General features: G+C 41.7%; 1 protein-coding gene across 2 annotated transcripts in view; it reads left to right on the top strand.

Annotated features, from left to right (window-relative positions):
• Nucleotides 1-24054, top strand: part of LOC112240907 (ephrin type-A receptor 5) — a 180317-nt gene that overhangs the window by 75720 nt on the left and 80543 nt on the right. For both annotated transcript variants that reach the window (XM_042326366.1, XM_042326365.1), the window contains exon 5: nucleotides 3218-3553. In XM_042326366.1, the coding sequence (XP_042182300.1) occupies nucleotides 3218-3553 (336 nt within the window). The remainder of the gene's footprint in view (nucleotides 1-3217; nucleotides 3554-24054) is intronic.

The raw sequence follows: 24054 nt of genomic DNA, 5'->3' as shown, positions 1-24054 counted from the left end.
TGTCACCAGTAAGAAAGTGCTAGCTGAGAACTGCTAGCTAACAGGCAAGCACAAAAACAAAATATTAATAATAATAGTAATAATAATTATTCATATTGTTATTATTATTATTTATTTTCCATACATATTGGTAGCATACCACTCCATACATTAATACTGTAGTAGTTATCAGTAGTATACAACTCCATACGTTAATACTGTAGTAGTTATCAGTAGTATACAACTCCATACGTTAATACTGTAGTAGTTATCAGTAGTATTCCGCTGCATACATTAATACTGTAGTAGTTATTAGTAGTATACCACTCCATACATAAGCACCACAGTAGTTATTAGTAGCAGGGACTCAGACCTTCGTAACAAAGCCTGCACACGTAACACAGCCTGCATTTACACAAAAGGGTGATTCTACGATAAGAGTGCCCTTTGATATTTTAAGTAGAACTTGTTTTTGCATTTTAACATGTCCCTCCGTCAACCCTGTGTCACTTCTAGGAAGATTTAACCCCTCTTAATCCCAAAATGTATTCAAGTTTCACCATCATTGTAAAAGCCGAGTTATTTTGTTGCTTTGACCATGTTCTGAAGATTATTATTTATTAAAGATTCAGCTACAGTACCAGAAGTTTGGACACACCTACTCATTCCTGGGTTTTACTTTTATTTTTTACTATTTTCTACATTGTAGAACAATAGTAAAGACGTCAAAACTATGAAATAACACATATGGAATGATCTACAGTGCCTTGCAAAAGTATTCACCCCCTTGGTGTTTTTCCTATTTTGTTGCATTACAACCTGTAATTTAACTGGATTTTTATGTGGATTTCATGAATTTCATTTCATGACATTTTTTCACCTTTATTTAATCAGGTAGGACGGGTGAGAACGAGTTCTCATTTACAGCTGCCCCCTGGCCAAGATAAAGCAAAGCAGTGCGACACAAACAGCAACACAGAGTTACACATAGAATAAACAAAAGTACAGTCAGTACAGTCAAAATAAAAATCTGAATACATTGTGTGCAAATGGACATACATAAAATAGTCCAAATTGGTGAAGTGAAATGAAATGAAACCAATTACCCTCAGAAGTCACATAATTAGTTGAATGAAGTCCACCTGTGTGCAATCTAAGTGTCACATAATCTGTCACATGATCTCAGTATATATACACCTGTTCTGAAAGGCCCCAGATTCTTTAACACCACTAAGAAAGCGGCACCATGAAGACCAATGAGCTCTCCAAACAGGTCAGGGACAAAGTTGCAGAGAAGTACAGGTCAGGGTTGGGTTATAAAAAAATATCAAACTTTGAACATCCCACGGAGCACCATTAAATCCATTATAAAAAAATATCAAACTTTGAACATCCCACGGTGCACCATTAAATCCATTATAAAAAAATATCAAACTTTGAACATCCCACGGAGCACCATTAAATCCATTATTAAAAAATGTCAAACTATGAACATCCCACGGATAACCATTAAATACATTATTCAAAAATATCAAACTTTGAACATCCCACAGAGCAGCATTAAATCCATTATAAAAAAATATCAAACTTTGAACATCCCACGGAGCACCATTAAATCCATTATAAAAAAAATATCAAACTTTGAACATCCCACGGATAACCATTAAATACATTATTAAAAAATATCAAACTTTGAACATCCCACGGAGCACCATTAAATCCATTATTAAAAAATATCAAACTTTGAACATCCCACGGAGCACCATTAAATCCATTATTAAAAAATGGAAAGAATATGGCACCATATATGTTTTGGCCATCAAGGAAAATGTCTGGCACAAACCCAACATCTCTCATCACCCCGAGAACACCATCCCCACAGTGAAGCATAGTGGTGGCAGCAGCATGCTTTGGGGATGTTTTTCATTGGCAGGGACTGGGAAACTGGTCAGAATTGAGGGAATGATGAAGGGTGCTAAATACAGGGAAATTCTGGAGGGAAACCTGTTTCAGTCTTCCAGAGATTGTCACGCCCTGACCTTAGAGATCCTTTTATTCTCTATTTTGATTAGGTTAGGGTGACTAGGGTGGGTAGTCTAGTTTTTTAATTTCTATGTTGGCCTGGTATGGTTCCCAATCAGAGGCAGCTGTCTATCGTTGTCTCTGATTGGGGATCATATTTAGGCAGCCTTTTCCCACTGGGTTTTTGTGGGATCTGCATTTACTTCATGTTTCGTTTGTTTGGTATTGTTTTTGGTGAGTTTCATTTATTAAAACATGTGGAACTCTACACACACTGTGCCTTGGTCAAGTTATTCTAACAACGTTCGTGACAGAGATTTGAGACTGGGGCGAAGGTTCATCTTCCAGCAGGACAATGACCCTAAGCATACTGCTAAAGCAACACTCGAGTGGTTTAAGGGGAAATGTTTTAATGTCTTGGAATGGCCTAGTCAAAGCCCAGACCTCAATCCAATTGAGAATCTGGGTTATGACTTAAATATTGTTGTACACCAGCGGCACCCATCCAACTTGAAGGAGCTGGAGCAGTTTTGCCTTGAAGAATGGGCAAAAATCCCAGTGGCTAGATGTGCCAAGCTTATAGAGACACACCCCAAGAGACTTGCAACCGGAATTGCTGCAGAAGGTGTCTCTACAAAGTATTGCCTTTGGGGGGGATAGTTATGGATGCTCAAGAGTTCTGTTTTTTTGTCTTATTTCTTGTTTGTTTCACAATCCAAAATATTTTGCATCTTTAAAGAGGTAGGCATGTTGTGTAAATCAAATGATACAAACCACTTATAAATATATTTTAATTCCAGGTTGTAAGGCAAGAAAATAGGAAAAATGCCAAAGGGGGTGAATACTTTCGCAAGCCACTGTAAAACCATAACTAGAACTTTACGGGAACCTCTTCTGGGTAAATATGGTTTTATTTAACCTCATTGAGATGGGAATGAAGTTGAACGTGCTCTTTATGACAGAATAATACACTTGAAATCCCCCCCCCCAATTTTTTTTTACCAAGTTACCCTTCTTAAAAGTTACCGAATTGGTGGAAGGACCCAACAACACCTCTACATAGTGGATCCTTTATGGAATAAGAGTGGATGTTATTGTCTTATCTTCTAGCAATTTGTTATAGTTATAGCAGAATAACACAATATGTTATAGTTTCAGCAGAATAACACAATATGTTATAGTTTCAGCAGAATAACACAATGTTATTGCCCTACAGGACCACCTTCTGCTCCTCGTAATGCCATTTCCAATGTAAACGAGACGTCGGTCTTCCTGGAATGGGCGGTTCCCGAGGAGACTGGCGGCAGGAAGGATGTCAGCTATAACATCCTGTGTCGTAAGATCAGCGTTGACAGCAGACACTATGAGGAGTGTGAGAGCACGGTGCGGTTCCTGCCCCAACGCAACAGTCTCAGGAACAACTCTGTGATGGTGGCAGACCTTCTGGCTCACACTAACTACACGTTCGAGGTGGAGGCCGTTAATGGAGTGTCTGAGCTCACCAACCCCGGACGACAGTTTGTCTCTCTCAACGTCACCACCAACCAGGCAGGTTAGTGTCTTCACATGATCTATATATATTATATACATTACCTTTACCATAGACCAACCAGGCAGGTTAGTGTCTTCACATGATCTATATATATTATATACATTACCTTTACCATAGACCAACCAGGCAGGTTAGTGTCTTCACATGATCTATATATATTATATACATTACCTTTACCATAGACCAACCAGGCAGGTTAGTGGAACTGTCTATATACTTTATATACCACAACCAACATATCGAGGCTCCACAGACAGAGACTATGAGAGACGAAGAAAGAAAAGAGAAGAAACTCAAACCCATTAGCCCACTCCGTCAGTGAAACACACCCATTGGAGCCTCACACCTTGCCCTGCGGACACCAACCAATTAATGGTAAAGCAGAGTTCCTCTCTCTGAACACCTCTTCTCTGACTCATGTCTTTGGAGAAGCCCTGTATTTGGATACTTTATCCATAGACATTGGATTATTGATTATTATTATTTGACCCTGCTGGTCATCTATGAACATTTGAACGTCTTGGCCATGTTCTGTTATAATCTCCGAAAGCTAAAAGAGGACTGGCCACCCCTCATAGCCTGGTTCCTTTCTTCCTTGTATTTTCCTAGCCACTGTGTTTATGCATCTGCATTGCTGTTTGGGGTTTTAGGCTGGGGGGTTTCTGTACAGCACTTTGTGACTCCGGCTGATGTAAAAAGGCCTTTATAAATACATTTGATTGATTGACAGATTGAGGGATAGAGATTGGAGGAGTCGATAGCTTAGCTTATCTCACACATTACGTAACATTTAAATTACCTGTGACACTAGGCCAACTATCCATGTAGAGCAAAGCAACAAGCAGAGTGTTCTGAGTCCTCTGACAAGGCTGTACAACTCTTCCTGTGGACTGGATTTCCTACTGTGAATTAGATTTCTAATTTAATGAGCTGCTTTCAGGGGATCGCCCAATCCTATTGGAAGCCAGTTAAGTATCTGAAGATTTCATTGTAAAATAAAACACAAGAGCACTTTACTGAAGCCATTCCATGCAATATATGTATATAAAACAGGTCAACAGTTTGGACACACCTCCTCATTCAAGGTTTTTTCTTTAGTTTGACTATTTTCTACATTGTAGAATTATAGTGAAGACATTAAAACTATGATTTAACACATATGGAATCATGTAGTAACCAAAAAAGCGTTAACCAAATCCAAATATATTTTATATTCTTCAAAGTATCCACCCTTTGCCTTGCGAGCTTTGCAGACTCTTGCCATTCAATTCAAATCCAATCAATAAATGTACATAACAATAACGAGGTAACATACACGAAAAAGTGTATAGATAATAAACAGTGAGTGTAAAAACCAAGGGGGGGTGGGTTCAATGTAAAGAGTCCGGGTGGCCGTTTGATTAGTTTAGTTGTTCAGCAGTCTTATGGCTTGGAGGTGCAAGCTGTTAAGGAGCCTTTTAGACCTAGACTTGGCGCTATGGTACCGCTTTCTCTCAACCAGCTTCACCTGGAATGCTTTTCCAACAGTCTTGAAGGAGTTCCCATATGTGATGAGCACTTGTTAGCTACTTTTCCTTCACTTTGCGGTCTGACTCATCCCAAACCATCTCAATTGGATTGAGGTTTGATGATGGTGGAGGCCAGGTCATCTGATGCAGCACTCCATCACTCTTCTTCTTGGTCAAATAGCCCTTACACAGCCTGGAGGTGCATTGGGTCATTGTCCTATTCAGAAACAAATGATAGTCCCTCTAAGCGTAAACCAGATAGGATGGCGTATCACTGCAGAATGCTGTGGTAGCCATGCTGGTTAAGCGTGCCTTGAATTCGAAATAAATTTGAAATAAATCACAGACCGTGTCACCAGCAAAGCACCCACACACCAACACACCTCCTCCTCCATGCTTCACAGTGGGAACCACACCATCACACCTCCTCCTCCATGCTTCACGGTGGGAACCACACCATCACACCTCCTCCTCCATGCTTCACGGTGGGAACCACACCATCACACCATCTCCTCCATGCTTCACGACACATGCAGAGATTATCCGTTCACCTTCTCTGTGTCTCACAAAGACACAAGGTCGGAACCAAAAATCGCAAATTTTGGACTCATCAGACCAAAAGAAAGATTTCCACCGGTCTAATGTCCATTGCTTGTGTTCCGTGGTCCAAGCAAGTCTCTTCTACTTATTGGTGTCCTTTAGTAATGGTTTCTTTGCAGCGATTTGACCATGAAGGCCTGATTCACACGGTCTCCTCTGAATAGTTGATGTTGAGATGTGTCTGTTACTTGAACTCTGTGAAGCATTTATTTGGGCTGACATTTCAGATGCAGTTAACTCTAATGAGCTTTTCCTCTGCAGTAGAGGTAACTCAGGGTCTTCCTGTCCTGTGGCGGTCCTCATGAGAGCCAGTTTCATCATGGCGCTTGATGGTTTCTGTGACTGCACTGGAAGAAACTTTCAACGTTCTTGAAATGTTCCGGATTGACTCACCGTCATGTCTTAAAGTAATGATGGACTGTCATTTCTCTTTGCTTATTTGAGCTGTTCTTGCCATAATATGGACTTGGTATTTTACCAAATAGGGCTGTCTTCTGTATACCACCCCTACCTTGTCACAATACAACTGACTGGCTCATACATATTAACAAGGAAAGAAATTCCAGAAATTAACTTTTACCAGGGCACACCTGTTAATTGAAACGCATCCCAGGTGACTACCTCATTAAGCTGGTTGAGAGAATGTCAATAGTGTACAAAGCTGTCAACAAGGCTAAGGGTGACTACTTTGAAGAATCTCAAATATAAGATATATTTTGATTTGTTTAACACCTTTTTGGTTACTACATGATTCCTTATGTGTTATTTCATAGTTCTGATGTGCGTCCACATTTTTGACTAGTATTGTATACACACACACACACACACACACACACACACACACACACACACACACACACACACACACACACACACACACACACACACACACACACACACACACACACACACACACCACTATACCCCACTATTAGAGTATATATATCAACATAGCACTATACCACACTGTTCCTTACCAAAAAACACCACTATAGTAAAGCACTGAAGTAAAGCAGACAATTGCTTATTTGTTTATTTTATTAAACTTTTTGTTGTTTATGTAACAATTTATAACAACAATTTAATACATTGACGTAAACAGTAGACAACTTACCATTTGCATACATACAATTTCCACAAACATTAAAGACATCACACTTGCTCAGACCTACATGTTCCCACTGTATCCACACCCAAGGCTGTTTCTAATGCTTGTGGGACTCGAACTGCAGTAAAAAAAAGTAATTGTTTGTCTGGCTACAACATAACACGATTTGAAGTCATATGGGGCAATCAGTAGTCTGGCTAACACCTAATGCTGGATTGGCTCTTTGATGTTGTCGGCACAATGCGTTGATAATGAAGGGGGCTGGGCTTTTACTGGTTGGCTGTTCCCAGCCACACACAGCCCCTGATGCCCACCCCCTTCTTTTACAATGGTTGAATTTTCCAATCCAACCAATAAGAGGACTCAACACCAGAGAGGAAAAAACAAACATTTAAGAGAATGAACCAAACCCTGTTGCACAATTTATGAGCAAATATGTCATTAACAGGGTCCTTTTGAGATCAGTGCGGCCCCATCTCTACCTACGCTGTGAGTCACGTGGATCGCGTAAGCCAGGCTACTTAATCACAGCAAACAGAATCAAATTCAAGTCTAATGTTTCTGTTAAAATAATGCCTGGAGTATCCAGCAGCCGTGGATACTCTCTGGCTACTCGACTGTCTTGGCCCCATTCTGTCTGGTCCACTGAGCCCTCTGGATCACGGTCTCCTTCATGTAACTTGGGTTGCCGGCCAGATGTTGTCCGTTTTCAAAATGCACAAATCTTTCAACATATACTTTACCAGGCAGGACCCAGCTACTGCTCCAGCTCGGTGTGTGACTTGGTTTGTCCGCAGATGTATTCATGCGTGTGTTTCATGTAGAAAAAAGGTTTTGTTTACAGAATACTCACTGAGTATTCAGTCTTTTATGCTCTTCGTTAACTTCAGGCTATAGTCGAGTCGTCTAAAAGCATTTCCTGATCTATCTCCTCCGCTGCAGAAGAGAAAGAGGGATACCTAGTCAGTTACACAACTGAATGCGTTCAACCGAAATGTGTCTTCCTCATTTAAGCCAACTCCTCTGAATCAGAGGTGCGGGGGGCTGCCTTAATCGACATCCACATATTTCGGTGCCTGAGGAGACAGATTTTTACACCTTACAGGCTTTGCAATTCGAACCAGCGACCTTTCAGGTTACTGGTCCAATGCGCTTAACCGCCTGTGAGGAAATTTTAAGGGAAGTCACATTTCTAAATGACATACGTTGAAGAGGGAACGGTAAGTCAAAGGTCAAATGGTTGAACAAAGGCAAAGGACTGAGGAAAGAGCCAAATGAATAGTAGCTTCGAGGTTAGAAATGCAGCCCATAACAGGGAGTGATCCATCTGTCAAAGGGTTATCAACATCTCTATATACTACCTACTGCTGTTGTGCCCTTGAGCAAGGCACTTTACCCGTAAGTGCCAAGCCTGTGATGTGTGTGTCAGGTTGGTCACTAACATAATATCTGTGCAAATGACTGATAAAGCAAGTATGGTAAAATTAAGACTATGTATCTAGTCCCAAAGTGGCTGGTTCTAAGAGGCTCTGGTGAAGTGAAGTCTGTCAAGTTTTCATTGAGGTTGTACTATTGGTTATCGATGTGGAAGACGTAGATGCTGTTTTATACAGGGTCAATGAAAATCTGTTGGGGGGTTTCCCCCCAAAACTCTGTTCCCCCTCTCTCAAAAAATAATTATTTACCCTCTCACTTTGGAATCAAAGAGGCCAGGTTCCACTCATTCAGTGTATCCTTTACAAAGTTGTCCATTGGTCTGACCTCTGCATTTAAGTATAGAAATAAAGTAATGTTAGAAACATAGCTAGCTAGCTAACTTGGCTAAATCTAATTTAAACGCTAACGTTAGCTAGCTAACAGAATTTGCATCCATCTTCAAATTCACAAGCCGAACTAAAGCTGCCACTGTCAGAAACCATTGTAAACCAGTACAGTAACGCTTGTTAACTCAATCAATCACCATGAATGCATGAGATAATTCTGGCAAATAGCTTGGTTAAATTAACCCAGATGGAGAATAAGTCAAATCTAGCTATGCTAACTTAGCTAGCCAGGTAACTTAGCTAACATTAGCTACAGAAAGAAAGAGTGTCAGAGACAGTCCAGAAGAAGTGTCAGACTTATCTAGCTATGGTAGCTAGCCAGATAACTTTAGATAGCTGTCGTTACAGACACTGACAAAGTAAGCTAGCTAGCTAGCCAAATGTTGACAAAAAATTTACATTTAGCTATATTCCGTGAAAACACTTCAGTAAGCTAGCCTCATGAGGCTAACGTTAGCTAGCTAGCTAATGTTACCGCAGCCAGAGATATTAGCATAGAAAATGGCTAGCTAGCTAATGGTCATTAGCTAATTCTCAAGCTAACAATAGCTGGCTACCTAATTATGATAGGACAATACGTAACGTTTACTACCTACCGTTGTCATGGTTCAGTCAGCCAAAACACCCTTAGTCTGTCGAAATAACGTTAGCTGTTTTCCACTCAGTCAGTTGCACTAGAACTAGAATACTTGCCAGTTGCCACGTCGCAACACTTGCTCACATTCTGGTGAACTTCACACGCTGGTGGTGTCAGAATTAACCCACTGGCAGGGTCAAATATCCATAACTAAACCTTAATAACCAACACCAACAACCCAACCTTGCTGTTTTTACAGGAAACAAGCAAAATATTGACCAAATGCATGCAACCTAGCAATTGGGTCATCCAAACAACCATCTTGTTTTTGTGTAACTTACATCGCAAACAAACAAACAATACAAGAAGCCTTGACCTGTCTGGTGGAAGGCCAGCATTCACTGTTGACGTTGACACTGGTGTTTGGCGGTTAATATTTAATAAATCTGCCAGTTGAGGACTTGTGAGGCGTCTGTTTCTCAAACTAGACACTCTAATGTACTTGTCCTCTCGCTCAGTTGTACACCGGGGCCTCCCACTCCTCTTTCTATTCTGGGTAGAGACAGTTTGCGCTGTTCTGTGAAGGGCGTAGTACACTGTTGTACCAGATCTTCAGTTTCTTGGCAATTTCTAACCTTAATTTCTCAGAACAAGAATAGACTGACGAGTTTCAGGAAAAATGCATTTGTTTCTGGCCATTTTGATCCTGTAATCGAACCCACAAATGCTGATGCTCCAGATACTCAAATAGTCTAAAGAAGGCCAGTTGTATTGCTTCTTTATTCAGAACAACAGTTTTCAGCTGTGCTAACATAACTGCAAAATGGTTTTCTAATGATCAATTAGCCTTTTAAAATGATAAACTTGGATTAGCTAACACAACGTGCCATTGGAACACAGGAGTGATGGTAGCTGATAATAGGCCTCTGTAGATATTGGACAAAAAAATGTGCTTTTCTTTTAAAAATAAGGACATTTCTAAGTGACCCCAAACCTTTTGAACGGTAGTGTATTCAAACAAAACACTGTACTACACTATTAGGTCAACAGTAGAGTTGCAGTTGTCGTAGTGTAGTATAGTGTTGTGTTTGTGTATATACATGTATACTCATGTTTCCAGTCAGTCAGTAATATGGGGAACTGAAAAGGGCACTGATCGGTGATGCTGTATGTATTTTGGGAGTAAGTCAGGGCTGATCTGTGACGCTGTATGTACTGTAGCTAGGTGAGACAACATCATATCACAGTCATAGTCAGTACATTCAGTACATTCATCTCCAGATATCTAGGTGAGACATCACATATCACAGTCATCTTCAGATACAGTATCTAGGTGAGACAACATCATATCACAGTCATAGTCAGTACATTCATCTTCAGATAGCTAGGTGGTCCAGTCATAGTCAGTACATTCATCTTCAGATAGCTAGGTGGACCAGTCATAGTCAGTACATTCATCTTCAGATAGCTAGGTGGACCAGTCATAGTCAGGACATTCATCTTCAGATAGCTAGGTGGACCAGTCATAGTCAGTACATTCATCTTCAGATAGCTAGGTGGACCAGTCATAGTCAGTACATTCATCTTCAGATAGCTAGGTGGACCAGTCATAGTCAGTACATTCATCAGATAGCTAGGTGGACCAGTCATAGTCAGTACATTCATCAGATAGCTAGGTGGACCAGACATAGTCAGTACATTCATCAGATAGCTAGGTGGACCAGTCATAGTCAGGACATTCATCAGATAGCTAGGTGGACCAGTCATAGTCAGTACATTCATCAGATAGCTAGGTGGACCAGTCATAGTCAGTACATTCATCAGATAGCTAGGTGGACCAGTCATAGTCAGTACATTCATCAGATAGCTAGGTGGACCAGTCATAGTCAGTACATTCATCAGATAGCTAGGTGGACCAGTCATAGTCAGGACATTCATCAGATAGCTAGGTGGACCAGTCATAGTCAGTACATTCATCAGATAGCTAGGTGGACCAGACATAGTCAGTACATTCATCAGATAGCTAGGTGGACCAGTCATAGTCATTACATTCATCTTCAGATAGCTAGGTGGACCAGTCATAGTCAGTACATTCATCTTCAGATAGCTAGGTGGACCAGTCATAGTCAGTACATTCATCTTCAGATAGCTAGGTGGACCAGTCATAGTCAGGACATTCATCAGATAGCTAGGTGGACCAGTCATAGTCAGTACATTCATCAGATAGCTAGGTGGACCAGACATAGTCAGTACATTCATCAGATAGCTAGGTGGACCAGACATAGTCAGTACATTCATCAGATAGCTAGGTGGACCAGACATAGTCAGTACATTCATCAGATAGCTAGGTGGACCAGACATAGTCAGCACATTCATCAGATAGCTAGGTGGACCAGTCATAGTCAGTACATTCATCAGATAGCTAGGTGGACCAGTCATAGTCAGTACATTCATCAGATAGCTAGGTGGACCAGTCATAGTCAGGACATTCATCAGATAGCTAGGTGGACCAGTCATAGTCAGGACATTCATCTTCAGATAGCTAGGTGGACCAGTCATAGTCAGTACATTCATCAGATAGCTAGGTGGACCAGTCATAGTCAGCACATTCATCTTCAGATAGCTAGGTGGACCAGTCATAGTCAGCACATTCATCAGATAGCTAGGTGGACCAGTCATAGTCAGTACATTCATCAGATAGCTAGGTGGACCAGACATAGTCAGTACATTCATCAGATAGCTAGGTGGACCAGTCATAGTCAGGACATTCATCAGATAGCTAGGTGGACCAGTCATAGTCAGTACATTCATCAGATAGCTAGGTGGACCAGTCATAGTCAGTACATTCATCAGATAGCTAGGTGGACCAGTCATAGTCAGGACATTCATCAGATAGCTAGGTGGACCAGTCATAGTCAGGACATTCATCAGATAGCTAGGTGGACCAGTCATAGTCAGTACATTCATCAGATAGCTAGGTGGACCAGTCATAGTCAGTACATTCATCAGATAGCTAGGTGGACCAGTCATAGTCAGTACATTCATCAGATAGCTAGGTGGACCAGTCATAGTCAGTACATTCATCAGATAGCTAGGTGGACCAGTCATAGTCAGTACATTCATTTTCAGATAGTCAGGTGGACCAGTCATAGTCAGTACATTCATTTTCAGATAGTCAGGTGGACCAGTCATAGTCAGTACATTCATCAGATAGCTAGGTGGACCAGTCATAGTCAGTACATTCATCAGATAGCTAGGTGGACCAGTCATAGTCAGTACATTCATCAGATAGCTAGGTGGACCAGTCATAGTCAGTACATTCATCAGATAGCTAGGTGGACCAGTCATAGTCAGTACATTCATCAGATAGCTAGGTGGACCAGTCATAGTCAGTACATTCATCAGATAGCTAGGTGGACCAATCAGAGTCAGTACATTCATCAGATAGCTAGGTGGACCAGTCATAGTCAGTACATTCATCAGATAGCTAGGTGGACCAGACATAGTCAGTACATTCATCAGATAGCTAGGTGGACCAGTCATAGTCAGTACATTCATCAGATAGCTAGGTGGACCAGTCATAGTCAGTACATTCATCTTCAGATAGCTAGGTGGACCAGACATAGTCAGTACATTCATCAGATAGCTAGGTGGACCAGACATAGTCAGTACATTCATCAGATAGCTAGGTGGACCAGACATAGTCAGTACATTCATCAGATAGCTAGGTGGACCAGACATAGTCAGGACATTCATCAGATAGCTAGGTGGACCAGTCATAGTCAGTACATTCATCAGATAGCTAGGTGGACCAGTCATAGTCAGGACATTCATCAGATAGCTAGGTGGACCAGTCATAGTCAGGACATTCATCAGATAGCTAGGTGGACCAGTCATAGTCAGTACATTCATCAGATATCTAGGTGGACCAGTCATAGTCAGTACATTCATCAGATAGCTAGGTGGACCATTCATAGTCAGTACATTCATCAGATAGTTAGGTGGACCAGTCATAGTCAGTACATTCATCAGATAGCTAGGTGGACCAGTCATAGTCAGGACATTCATCAGATAGCTAGGTGGACCAGTCATAGTCAGGACATTCATCAGATAGCTAGGTGGACCAGTCATAGTCAGGACATTCATCAGATAGTTAGGTGGACCAGTCATAGTCAGTACATTCATCAGATAGCTAGGTGGACCAGTCATAGTCAGGACATTCATCAGATAGCTAGGTGGACCAGTCATAGTCAGTACATTCATCAGATAGCTAGGTGGACCAGTCATAGTCAGGACATTCATCAGATAGCTAGGTGGACCAATCAGAGTCAGTACATTCTTCCTCAATACAGAAGTGATCTGCAAAGTGCGTGTTAGTAGGAAACGACTAGTCACATGTTTTATTTACATTTCCTTCAGAATATATTCACACCCCTTGACAACTTCCACATGTGGTTGTGTTACAGCCTGAATTTAAAATGGATTACATTGAGATGTTGTGTCACTGGCCTACTCACACTATGCAATAATGTCAAAGTGGAATTATGTTTTTAGAAAATGTTTACAAATTAGTGGAAAATGAATAGCTGAAATGTTTTGAGTCAATAAGTATTCAACCTCTTTGTTATGACAAGCCCAAATAAGTTCAGGAGTAAAAATGTACTTAACAAGTCACATAATAAGTTGCATGGACTCAATTTGTGTGCAATAATAGTTTTGAATATTATTTTTAAATGACTACTCCACAAATACAATTATCTCAATCGAACAGTGAATTTCAAACACAAAGGCCAGGGAGGTTTTCTAATGCCTCACAAAGAAGGGCACCTATTGGTAGATGGGTACAAAAAAAAGCAGACATTGAACATCCAATCGAGCAGTGAATTTCAAACACAAAGACCAGGGAGGTTTTCCAATGCCTCACAAAGAAGGGCACCTATTGGTAGATGGGTACAAAAAAAAGCAGACATTGAACATCCATTTGATCATGTTGAAGTTATTAATTACACTTTGGATGTTGTATCAATACACCCAGTCACTACAAAGATACAGGCGTCCTTCCCAACTCAGTTGCCGGAGAGGAAGGAAACTGCTCAGGGATTTCACCATGAGGACAATGGTGACTTTAAAATAGTTACAGAGTTTAATGGCTGTGATAAGAGAAAACTGAGGATGGATCAACAACATTTTAGTTACTCCACAATATTTACATAAATTACAGATTGAAATAAAGGAAGCCTGTACAGAGTAGAATAATCCAAAATATGCATCCTGTTTGCAATAAGGCACAAAAGTAAAACTGCAAAAAATGTGGAAAAGACATTAACTTTAAGTCCTGAATACAAAGTGTTATATTTGGGACAAATCCAACACAACACATCACTGAGTACCACTCTTCATATTTTCAAGCATGGTAGCAACTACATCATGTTATGGGTATGCTTGTCATCGGCAAGGACTGGGGAGTTTTATAGGATAAAAATAAATGGAATAGAGCTAAGCATAGGCAAAATCCTATAGGAAAACCTGGTTCAGTCTGCTTTCCAACAGTCACTGGGAGAGAAATGCACCTTTCAGCAGGACAATAACATAAAACACAAGGTCTATTCTACACTGGAATTGCTTACCAAGACGACATTAAATGTTCCCGAGTGGCCTACTTACAGTTTTGACTTAAATTGGCTTGAAAATCTACAGCCAAGCTGGACCATGGCTGTCTAGCAATGATTAACAACCAACTTGATAGAGCTTGACACGTTGTTTTAAGAATAATGGGCAAATATTGTATAATCCAGGTGTGCAAAGCTCTTAGAGACGAACCCAGAAAGACTCACAGCTGTAATGACTCTTAGAGACTCACCCAGAAAGACTCACAGCTGTAATGACTCTTAGAGACGAACCCAGAAAGACTCACAGCTGTAATGACTCTTAGAGACTTACCCAGAAAGACTCACAGCTGTATTGACTCTTAGAGACTTACCCAGAAAGACTCACAGCTGTATTGACTCTTAGATACGTACCCAAAAAGACTCACAGCTGTAATGACTCTTAGATACTTACCCAGAAAGACTCACAGCTGTAATGACTCTTAGAGACTTACCCAGAAAGACTCACAGCTGTATTGACTCTTAGAGACTTACCCAGAAAGACTCACAGCTGTAATGACTCTTAGAGACTTACCCAGAAAGACTCACAGCTGTAATGACTCTTAGAGACTTAGCCAGAAAGACTCACAGCTGTATTGACTCTTAGAGACAACCCAGAAAGACTCACAGCTGTAATGACTCTTAGAGACTTACCCAGAAAGACTCACAGCTGTAATGACTCTTAGAGACGAACCCAGAAAGACTCACAGCTGTAATGACTCTTAGAGACTTAGCCAGAAAGACTCACAGCTGTAATGACTCTTAGAGACGAACCCAGAAAGACTCACAGCTGTAATGACTCTTAGAGACTCACCCAGAAAGACTCACAGCTGTAATGACTCTTAGAGACGAACCCAGAAAGACTCACAGCTGTAATGACTCTTAGAGACTTACCCAGAAAGACTCACAGCTGTAATGACTCTTAGAGACGAACCCAGAAAGACTCACAGCTGTAATCGCTGCCAAAGGTGATTCTAACATCTATTGACTCAGGTGGTTGAATACTTATCTAATCAAGATGTAAAAAGAAAAGAAAAGAGTACAACTAAATCAATTGTAATCCCAATCTGTAACACAACAAAATGTGGAAAAAGTCAAGGGGAGTGAATGCTTCCTGAAGGCACTGGAATAGTCTGTGGCTAAAATGCTGCAGCACACGACAGGTGTCTGTGAGAGTGGGAAGGTGCAGCACAGAAGGAGCATATTTATATATATGTGTGTATGTGTGTGTGTGTGATTATTGCAATACAGGCACTTGGAACATTGCGTTTAAACATACATTCAAATGAATTGGATATAACGACCCAGGCCTAACGCATACTTGACAAATCTACAGATGAAACCCTGAAGACTGACACACCTGAATTAGTAAAACAAATCATGACGTTATTGTATGAGCTTATTACACAGGTGACCTAGCTGGCCTGATACAGCAAATCATGCCTGGGCATCAGTGGCGGTCAGTGTCGTTTAAGATAAGGGGGGACCAAAAAAAACAGTTTTCTTTATGAGCATGACCTTATTTCTATTAAAGCATATTGGGATGACTGTCATTCTTATTCCATTCACCCAGTTAAATGTAACATTGATAGGTTTAGGCTACTACATGATACTCTAATTTCCTCTGTACCCATCATGAGGTTGCTACAACCTAGCCTATGAATGAAAATTTACAACGTAGGTGCACAGTTCGAGATTATTTTTTGTAATCGAGGTGACAAACATTGACATTCTATACTTCCTTGCACACTCTTGCCTGCATCTAGATGATCTAGGGTGTAATCATTAGTCCAACAGTTGTAAATGAGAGTTTCTATTAGACAAATTCAGGTATGTTTATCTCTGTTTCGTTCCATTTGCTTCCATTTTAAGACGTTTTTTTTTCAACAGAATCGATGTAATGAATACACCCCCGATCACACTCAAACACAGTTCACTTTCATAGCAGCCACGTTGTGTTCCACATACACAGCATGATCCCTTTTGATACTTGTATCTATAAATATACTCCTCTCACCTTTTCCCTTATCTTGTGGGCACATCAGCTGTCTGTAACCAGGCAAAATAACCTTTTGAAACCAAACCTTCATATCATAACCCCTAACCACTTCACACATCCTACATTGTTGTCACCATATTAACGTTATAGTCAACATAGCTACCAGAACTACAGTGTACAGTGAGAAAGCAGTTTAGCAGTCACACCAGAGGGCCAAGGTGGCAACAAGTTAATAAAACCAAACGCTTACCTTGTCTTGGAAGAGTTCCAGTGTTGGATAGACATAGCCAGTAAGCTAATATAGCATCTCTCTCTTTTTGAGCCAGGTGTTTGAGTAGTCTAAACTAGCTAGCTGCATTCGCTAGCTAAGTAAGTGGGGAAGAAATACAACTAAATATCTCTCTCTCTCTTTCTTGCTTCTCATTCATTTTTTAAAGACATTTGTTCAAAATTGTTCAATTGTTGTCTTTCTCTCTCTTTGAGTTAACTACTCACCACATGTTATGCCTTGCAGTGCAATCTAGCTGTAGCTTACGCTTTCAGTACTAGATTCATTTTCTGGTCCTTTGATTGGGTGCACAACATGTCAGTTCATGCTGCAAGAGCTCAGATATGTTGGAGCCCGTCCTCCGGAAGTTGTCATAATTACTGTGTAGGTCTATGGAAAGGGGTGTGAACCACAAGCCTCTAGGTTTTGTATTGAAGTCAATGTACCCAGAGGAGGACAGAAGCTAGATGTTATTCGGCTACAGCATGATGCTCTTGAGGCTACTGTAGACCTTCTTTGCAAAACAATGTGTTTTAATCAATAATTTGATGACGTGAATATATTTAGTATACAGTTGAAGTACATTGAAATACATTTAACCTTAGTTTTTCACAATTCCTGACATTTAATCCTAGTAAAAATGTCCTGTCTTCGGTCACTTAGGATCACCACTTTATTTTAAGAATGTGAAATGTCAGAATAATAGTAGAGAGAATGATTTATTTCAACTTTTTTTTCTTTCTTCACATTCCGAGTGGGTCAGAAGTTTATATACACTCAATTAGTATTTGGTAGTGTTGCCTTTAAATTGCTAAACTTGGGTCAAATGTCTCTGGGTAGCCTTCCACTAGCTTTCCACAATAAGTTGGGTGAATTTTATCCCATTCCTTCTGACAGAGCTGGTGTAACTGAATCCGGTTTGTAGACCTCCTTGCTCACACATGCTTTTTCAGTTCTGCCCACAAGTTTTATATGGGATTGAGGGCAGGGTTTTGTGATGGCCACTCCAATACCTTGACTTTGTTGTCCTTAAGCCATTTTGCCACAACTTTGGAAGTATGCTTGGGGTCATTGTCCATTTGGAAGACCCATAGCTTTAACTTCCTGACTGATGTCTTGAGATGTTGCTTCAATAGATCCTCATCATTGTCCTTTCTCATGACGCCATCTATTTTGTGAAGTGCACCAGTCCCTCCTGCAGCAAAGCACCCCAAAAACAAGAGGCTTCCACCCCCGTGCTTCACGGTTGGGATGGTATTCTTCGGCTTGCAAGCCTCCTCCTTTTTCCTACAAACATAACGATGGTCATTATGGCCAAACAGTTCTATTTTTGTTTCATCAGACCAGAGGATATTTCTCCAAAAAGTACGATCCTTTGTCCCCATGTGCAGTTGCAAACCGTAGTCTGGCATTTTTTATGGCGGTTTTGGAGCAGTGGCTTCTTCCTTTCTGAGTGGCCTTTTAGGTTATGTCGATATAGATACTTTTGTACCTGTTTCCTCCAGCATTTTCATAAGGTCCTTTGCTGTTCTGGGATTGATTTGCACTTTTCACACCAAAGTACGTTCATCTCTAGGAGACAGCACGCGTCTCCTTCCTGAGCGGTATGACGGCTGCGTGGTCCCATGGTGTTTATACTTGCGTACTATTGTTTGTACAGATGAACGTGGTACTTTCAGGCGTTTGGAAATTGCTCTCAAGGATGAACCAGACTTGTGGAGGTATACAATTTTCTTTCTGAGGTCTTGGCTAATATCTTTTGATTTTCACATGATGTCAAGCAAAGAGGCACCGAGTTTGAAGGTAGGCCTTGAAATACATCCACAGGTACACCTCCAATTGACTCAAATTAGATTATCAGAATATTCTAAAGCCATGACATCATTTTCTGGAATTTTCAAAGCTGTTTTAAAGGCACAGTCAACTTAGAGTATGTAAACTTCTGACCCACTGGAAATGTGATACAGTGAATTATAAGAGAAATAATCTGTCAGTAAACAATTGTTGGAAAAATGACTTATGTCATGCACAAAGTAGAAGTCCTAACCGACTTGCCAAAACTATAGTTTGTTAACAAGAAATGTGTGGAGTGGTTTAAAAACAAGTTTTAATGTCTCCAACCTAAGTGTATGTAAACTTCTGACTTTCACTGTATGTAAATAATGTATTTCTGTATCTAAAATTATTAGTTTTTTAATGTTACGCTATTTTATCTTTATGAAACTCACTGATGAGGGCTACACTGCTTGGCATCTCTCTCTCTCTCTTGCTCTCTGCTTTTGCTCTCTCTCTCTTGCTCTCTCTCGTGCTCTCTCTCTTGCTCTCTCTCTTGCTCTCTGCTTTTGCTTCCAATGCACAGTTCAGAACCCTTTCCCCTTACACCGTGTCAACACATCCTAATCTGAAGAACGTGGGTGCCATGCCAACACATCCCTGTACCCTTTCAGAGGATATGACTTGCCAACTCACAACACATCCCTATCAGAGGCAAGGTGTAATGAACCAGTGTGTGATCACACTCTCTATGACATAGTTCCTTCCTGTTGCCACGGTCGCCATGGCACCAAGGTGTTCTGTCTGCTAATGAACGTAGAATAAAGTGATCCAGCCAGGAACCAGGAACTGAAGATGTCAAAGAGTTTCATACTCTGGGTTTTATGTACAGTACATTCGGAAAGTATTCAGACCCCTTCACTTGTTCCACATTGTGTTACGTTACAGCCTTATTCTAAAATGGATTAAGTACATGTTTTTCTCATCAATCTACACACAGTACCCCATAAATACCTTTTTTACAAAAGTGTTCAGACCCTTTGCTATAAGAGTCAAAATTGTGCTTAAGTGCATCCTGTTTCTATTGATCATCATTGAGATGTTTCTACAACTTGATAATTGGTACATTCAGTTGATTGTACATCATTTGGAAAGGCAAACAACAGTTGACAATGCATGTCAGGGCTAAAACCAAGCCATGAGGTCGAAGGAATTTTCTGAATAGCTCCGAGACAGGATTGTGTCGAAGCACAGATCTGGGGAAGGGTAAGAAAATATTTCTGCAGCATGGAAGTTTCCCAAGAACACAGTGGCTTCCATCATTATTACATGGAAGAAGATTGGAACCACCAGGACTCTTCCTAGAGCTGGCCGCCCGGCCAAACTGATCAATCGGGGGAGAAGGGCCTTGAGCAGGGCCTTGAGCAGGGAGGTGACCAAGAACCTGATGGTCACTGACAGAGCTCCAGAGTTCCTCTGTGAAGATGTTGGCCCCGCTGATGTGGATGGCGGTGTGCTCCCTCTTCTGTCTCCTGTAGTCCACGATCAGCTCCTGAATTTTGTTGATATTGAGGGAGAGGTAATTATCCTGGTACCACTCTGCCAGGGCTCTAACCACCTCCCTGTGGGCCGTCTTGTTACTGTTGGTAGTCAGGCCTACTACTGTTGTGTCATCAGCAAACTTGATGATTGAGTTGGAGTCATACATGGCCACGCAGTCACGGGTGAACAGGGAGTACAGGAGGGGAGCCCCATGTTGAGGATCAGAGTTGCGCAGGTGTTGTTGCCTACCTTCACCACCTGGGGTCGACCCGTCAGGAAGTACAGGACACAGTTGCACAGGGAGGGGTTCAGACCCAGGGCCCCGAGCTTAGTGACGATCTTGGAGGTCACTATGTTGTTGAAGGCTGAGCTGTAGTCAATGAACTGCATTCTTCCATAGGTAGTCCTCTTGTCCAGGTGGGATAGGGCGGTGTGCAGTGTAACGTCGATAGCGTCGTCCGTGGATCTGTATATTATTTGTAGTGGGTCAAGGGTGGGGTGGAGGTTATATAGGCCTTGACTTACAAAGCACTTCATGATGACAGATGTTACCTCTCAAGCTGTCTGTATCTCTCTGTCTCTCTGTCTGTATCTCTCTCTCTCTCTGTCTGTATCTCCCTCTCTCTCTCTGTCTGTATCTCTCCCTCTCTCTCTGTCTGTATCTCCCTCTCTCTCTCTGTCTGTATCTCTCTGTCTCTCTGTCTGTATCTCCCTCTCTCTCTCTGTCTGTATCTCCCTCTCTCTCTCTGTCTGTATCTCTCTGTCTGTATCTCCCTCTCTCTCTCTGTCTGTATCTCTCTCTCTCTCTCTGTCTGTATCTCCCTCTCTCTCTCTGTCTGTATCTCTCTCTCTCTGTCTGTATCTCCCTCTCTCTCTGTCTGTATCTCTCTCTCTCTCTGTCTGTATCTCCCTCTCTCTCTCTGTCTGCATCTCCCTCTCTCTCTCTCTCTCTCTCTGTCTGTATCTCCCTCTCTCTCTCTGTCTGTATCTCTCTCTCTCTGTCTGTATCTCCCTCTCTCTCTGTCTGTATCTCTCTCTCTGTCTGTATCTCTCTCTCTGTCTGTATCTCCCTCTCTCTGTCTGTATCTCCTTCTCTCTCTCTGTCTGTATCTCCCACTCTCTGTATATCCCTCTCTCTCTGTCTGTATCTCCCTCTCTCTCTCTGTCTGTATCTCCTTCTCTCTCTCTGTCTGTATCTCCCACTCTCTGTATATCCCTCTCTCTCTGTCTGTATCTCCCTCTCTCTCTGTGTCTGTATCTCTCTCTCTCTCTCTGTCTGTATCTCCCTCTCTCTCTCTGTCTGTATATCCCTCTCTCTCTGTCTGTATCTCCCTCTCCCTCTCTCTCTGTCTCTATCTCCCTTTCTCTGTCTATATCTCTGTCTGTATCTCCCTGTCTGTATCTCCATTTCTCTGTCTCTCTCTCTCTCTCTCTCTCCCTCTCTTTCCCTATTTTCTCATGCCCTCCCTCCCATTTCTCCCCCATGCCTCGAGATTGGAGAGCTAAGGATACTGTTTCAGGCTTTTAAGATAGGAGTGATTACAGTTTAGTCTGGACAGAAAGAGGGGATACAGTTTCTCTGGATGGAAGAAAGAAACAGATTTCTCCTTTGTTTTAGGTGAACCTATTGAAAGGTAAACGCTGTGTAGTTGGTACCTCAGGGATCGTTTCAGTATTTAAGTATTACTTAACAGCTCTTTATCTCATCGTTCCACTTGGACACTTCCACTGAGGAGCACAGAGCTCTCATTTCCTCCAGATGGATGTCTGCTCTGAAATGTGTAATGGATCGAGAAGATACTGTCTTTGTCTTTTTTATTTGTGTGAAAAGCTTTTGCACTGTCAAAATAGAGAATGAAACCAGAGTAAAAAAAATATTTGAATTGTAGATTGTCCTCAAGAAAATACCATTTTAAATATATGAAAATTAGAAATTTGCAAAGCAGAAATTGTTCTGAACTAGCCTGTCACTTAAGTCATTTAAGGATGCCCTTACTAAAAAAAACTTTTAACCAGGGCCCATAGGGGACAGGGCACTGCAGTATATAGGCACTGTAAAGGGTATAGGGTGCTATTTCAGATAGGGAAGGGCACTGCAGTTTATAGGCACTGAAGAGGGTATAGGGTGCTATTTCAGATGGGGCAGGGCACTGAAGTATATAGGCACTGTAGAGGGTATAGGATGCTATTTCAGATAGGGCAGGGCACTGCAGTATATAGGCACTGTAGAGGGTATAGGATGCTATTTCAGATGGGGCAGGGCACTGCAGTATATAGGTACTGTAGAGGGTATAGGGTGCTATTTCAGATAGGGCAGGGCACTGAAGTATATAGGCACTGTAGAGGGTATAGGGTGCTATTTCAGATAGGGCAGGGCACTGAAGTATATAGGTACTGTAGAGGGTATAGGATGCTATTTCAGATAGGGCAGGGCACTGCAGTATATAGGTACTGTAGAGGGTATAGGATGCTATTTCAGATAGGGCAGGGCACTGCAGTATATAGGTACTGTAGAGGGTATAGGATGCTATTTCAGATAGGGCAGGGCACTGAAGTATATAGGTACTGTAGAGGGTATAGGGTGCTATTTCAGATGGGGCAGGGCACTGAAGTATATAGGTACTGTAGAGGGTATAGGGTGCTATTTCAGATAGGGCAGGGCACTGCAGTATATAAGGCACCGTAGAGGGTATAGGGTGCTATTTCAGATAGGGCAGGGCACTGAAGTATATAGGTACTGTAGAGGGTATAGGGTGCTATTTCAGATAGGGCAGGGCACTACAGTATATAGGCACTGTAGAGGGTATAGGGTGCTATTTCAGATAGGGCAGGGCACTGAAGTATATAGGCACTGTAGAGGGTATAGGGTGCTATTTCAGATAGGGCAGGGCACTGAAGTATATAGGCACTGTAAAGGGTATAGGGTGCTATTTCAGATAGGGCAGGGCACTGCAGTATATAGGCACTGTAGAGGGTATAGGGTGCTATTTCAGATAGGGCAGGGCACTGAAGTATATAGGCACTGTAGAGGGTATAGGGTGCTATTTCAGATAGGGCAGGGCACTGAAGTATATAGGTACTGTAGAGGGTATAGGGTGCTATTTCAGATAGGGCAGGGCACTGCAGTATATAGGTACTGTAGAGGGTATAGGGTGCTATTTCAGATAGGGCAGGGCACTGCAGTATATAGGTACTGTAGAGGGTATAGGGTGCTATTTCAGATAGGGCAGGGCACTGAAGTATATAGGTACTGTAGAGGGTATAGGGTGCTATTTCAGATGGGGCAGGGCACTGAAGTATATAGGTACTGTAGAGGGTATAGGGTGCTATTTCAGATAGGGCAGGGCACTGCAGTATATAGGCACTGTAGAGGGTATAGGGTGCTATTTCAGATAGGGCAGGGCACTGCAGTATATAGGTACTGTAGAGGGTATAGGGTGCTATTTCAGATAGGGCAGGGCACTGCAGTATATAGGCACTGAGAGGGTATAGGGTGCTATTTCAGATAGGGCAGGGCACTGAAGTATATAGGCACTGTAGAGGGTATAGGGTGCTATTTCAGATAGGGCAGGGCACTGCAGTATATAGGCACTGTAAAGGGTATAGGGTGCTATTTCAGATAGGGCAGGGCACTGCAGTATATAGGTACTGTAGAGGG

Source organism: Oncorhynchus tshawytscha, linkage group LG09, assembly GCF_018296145.1.
Source record: "Oncorhynchus tshawytscha isolate Ot180627B linkage group LG09, Otsh_v2.0, whole genome shotgun sequence".
In the NCBI taxonomy this organism is placed as follows: domain Eukaryota; kingdom Metazoa; phylum Chordata; class Actinopteri; order Salmoniformes; family Salmonidae; genus Oncorhynchus; species Oncorhynchus tshawytscha.
Note: the sequence above shows the minus strand (reverse complement) of the source record. Positions and strands in the feature narration are given on the sequence as shown.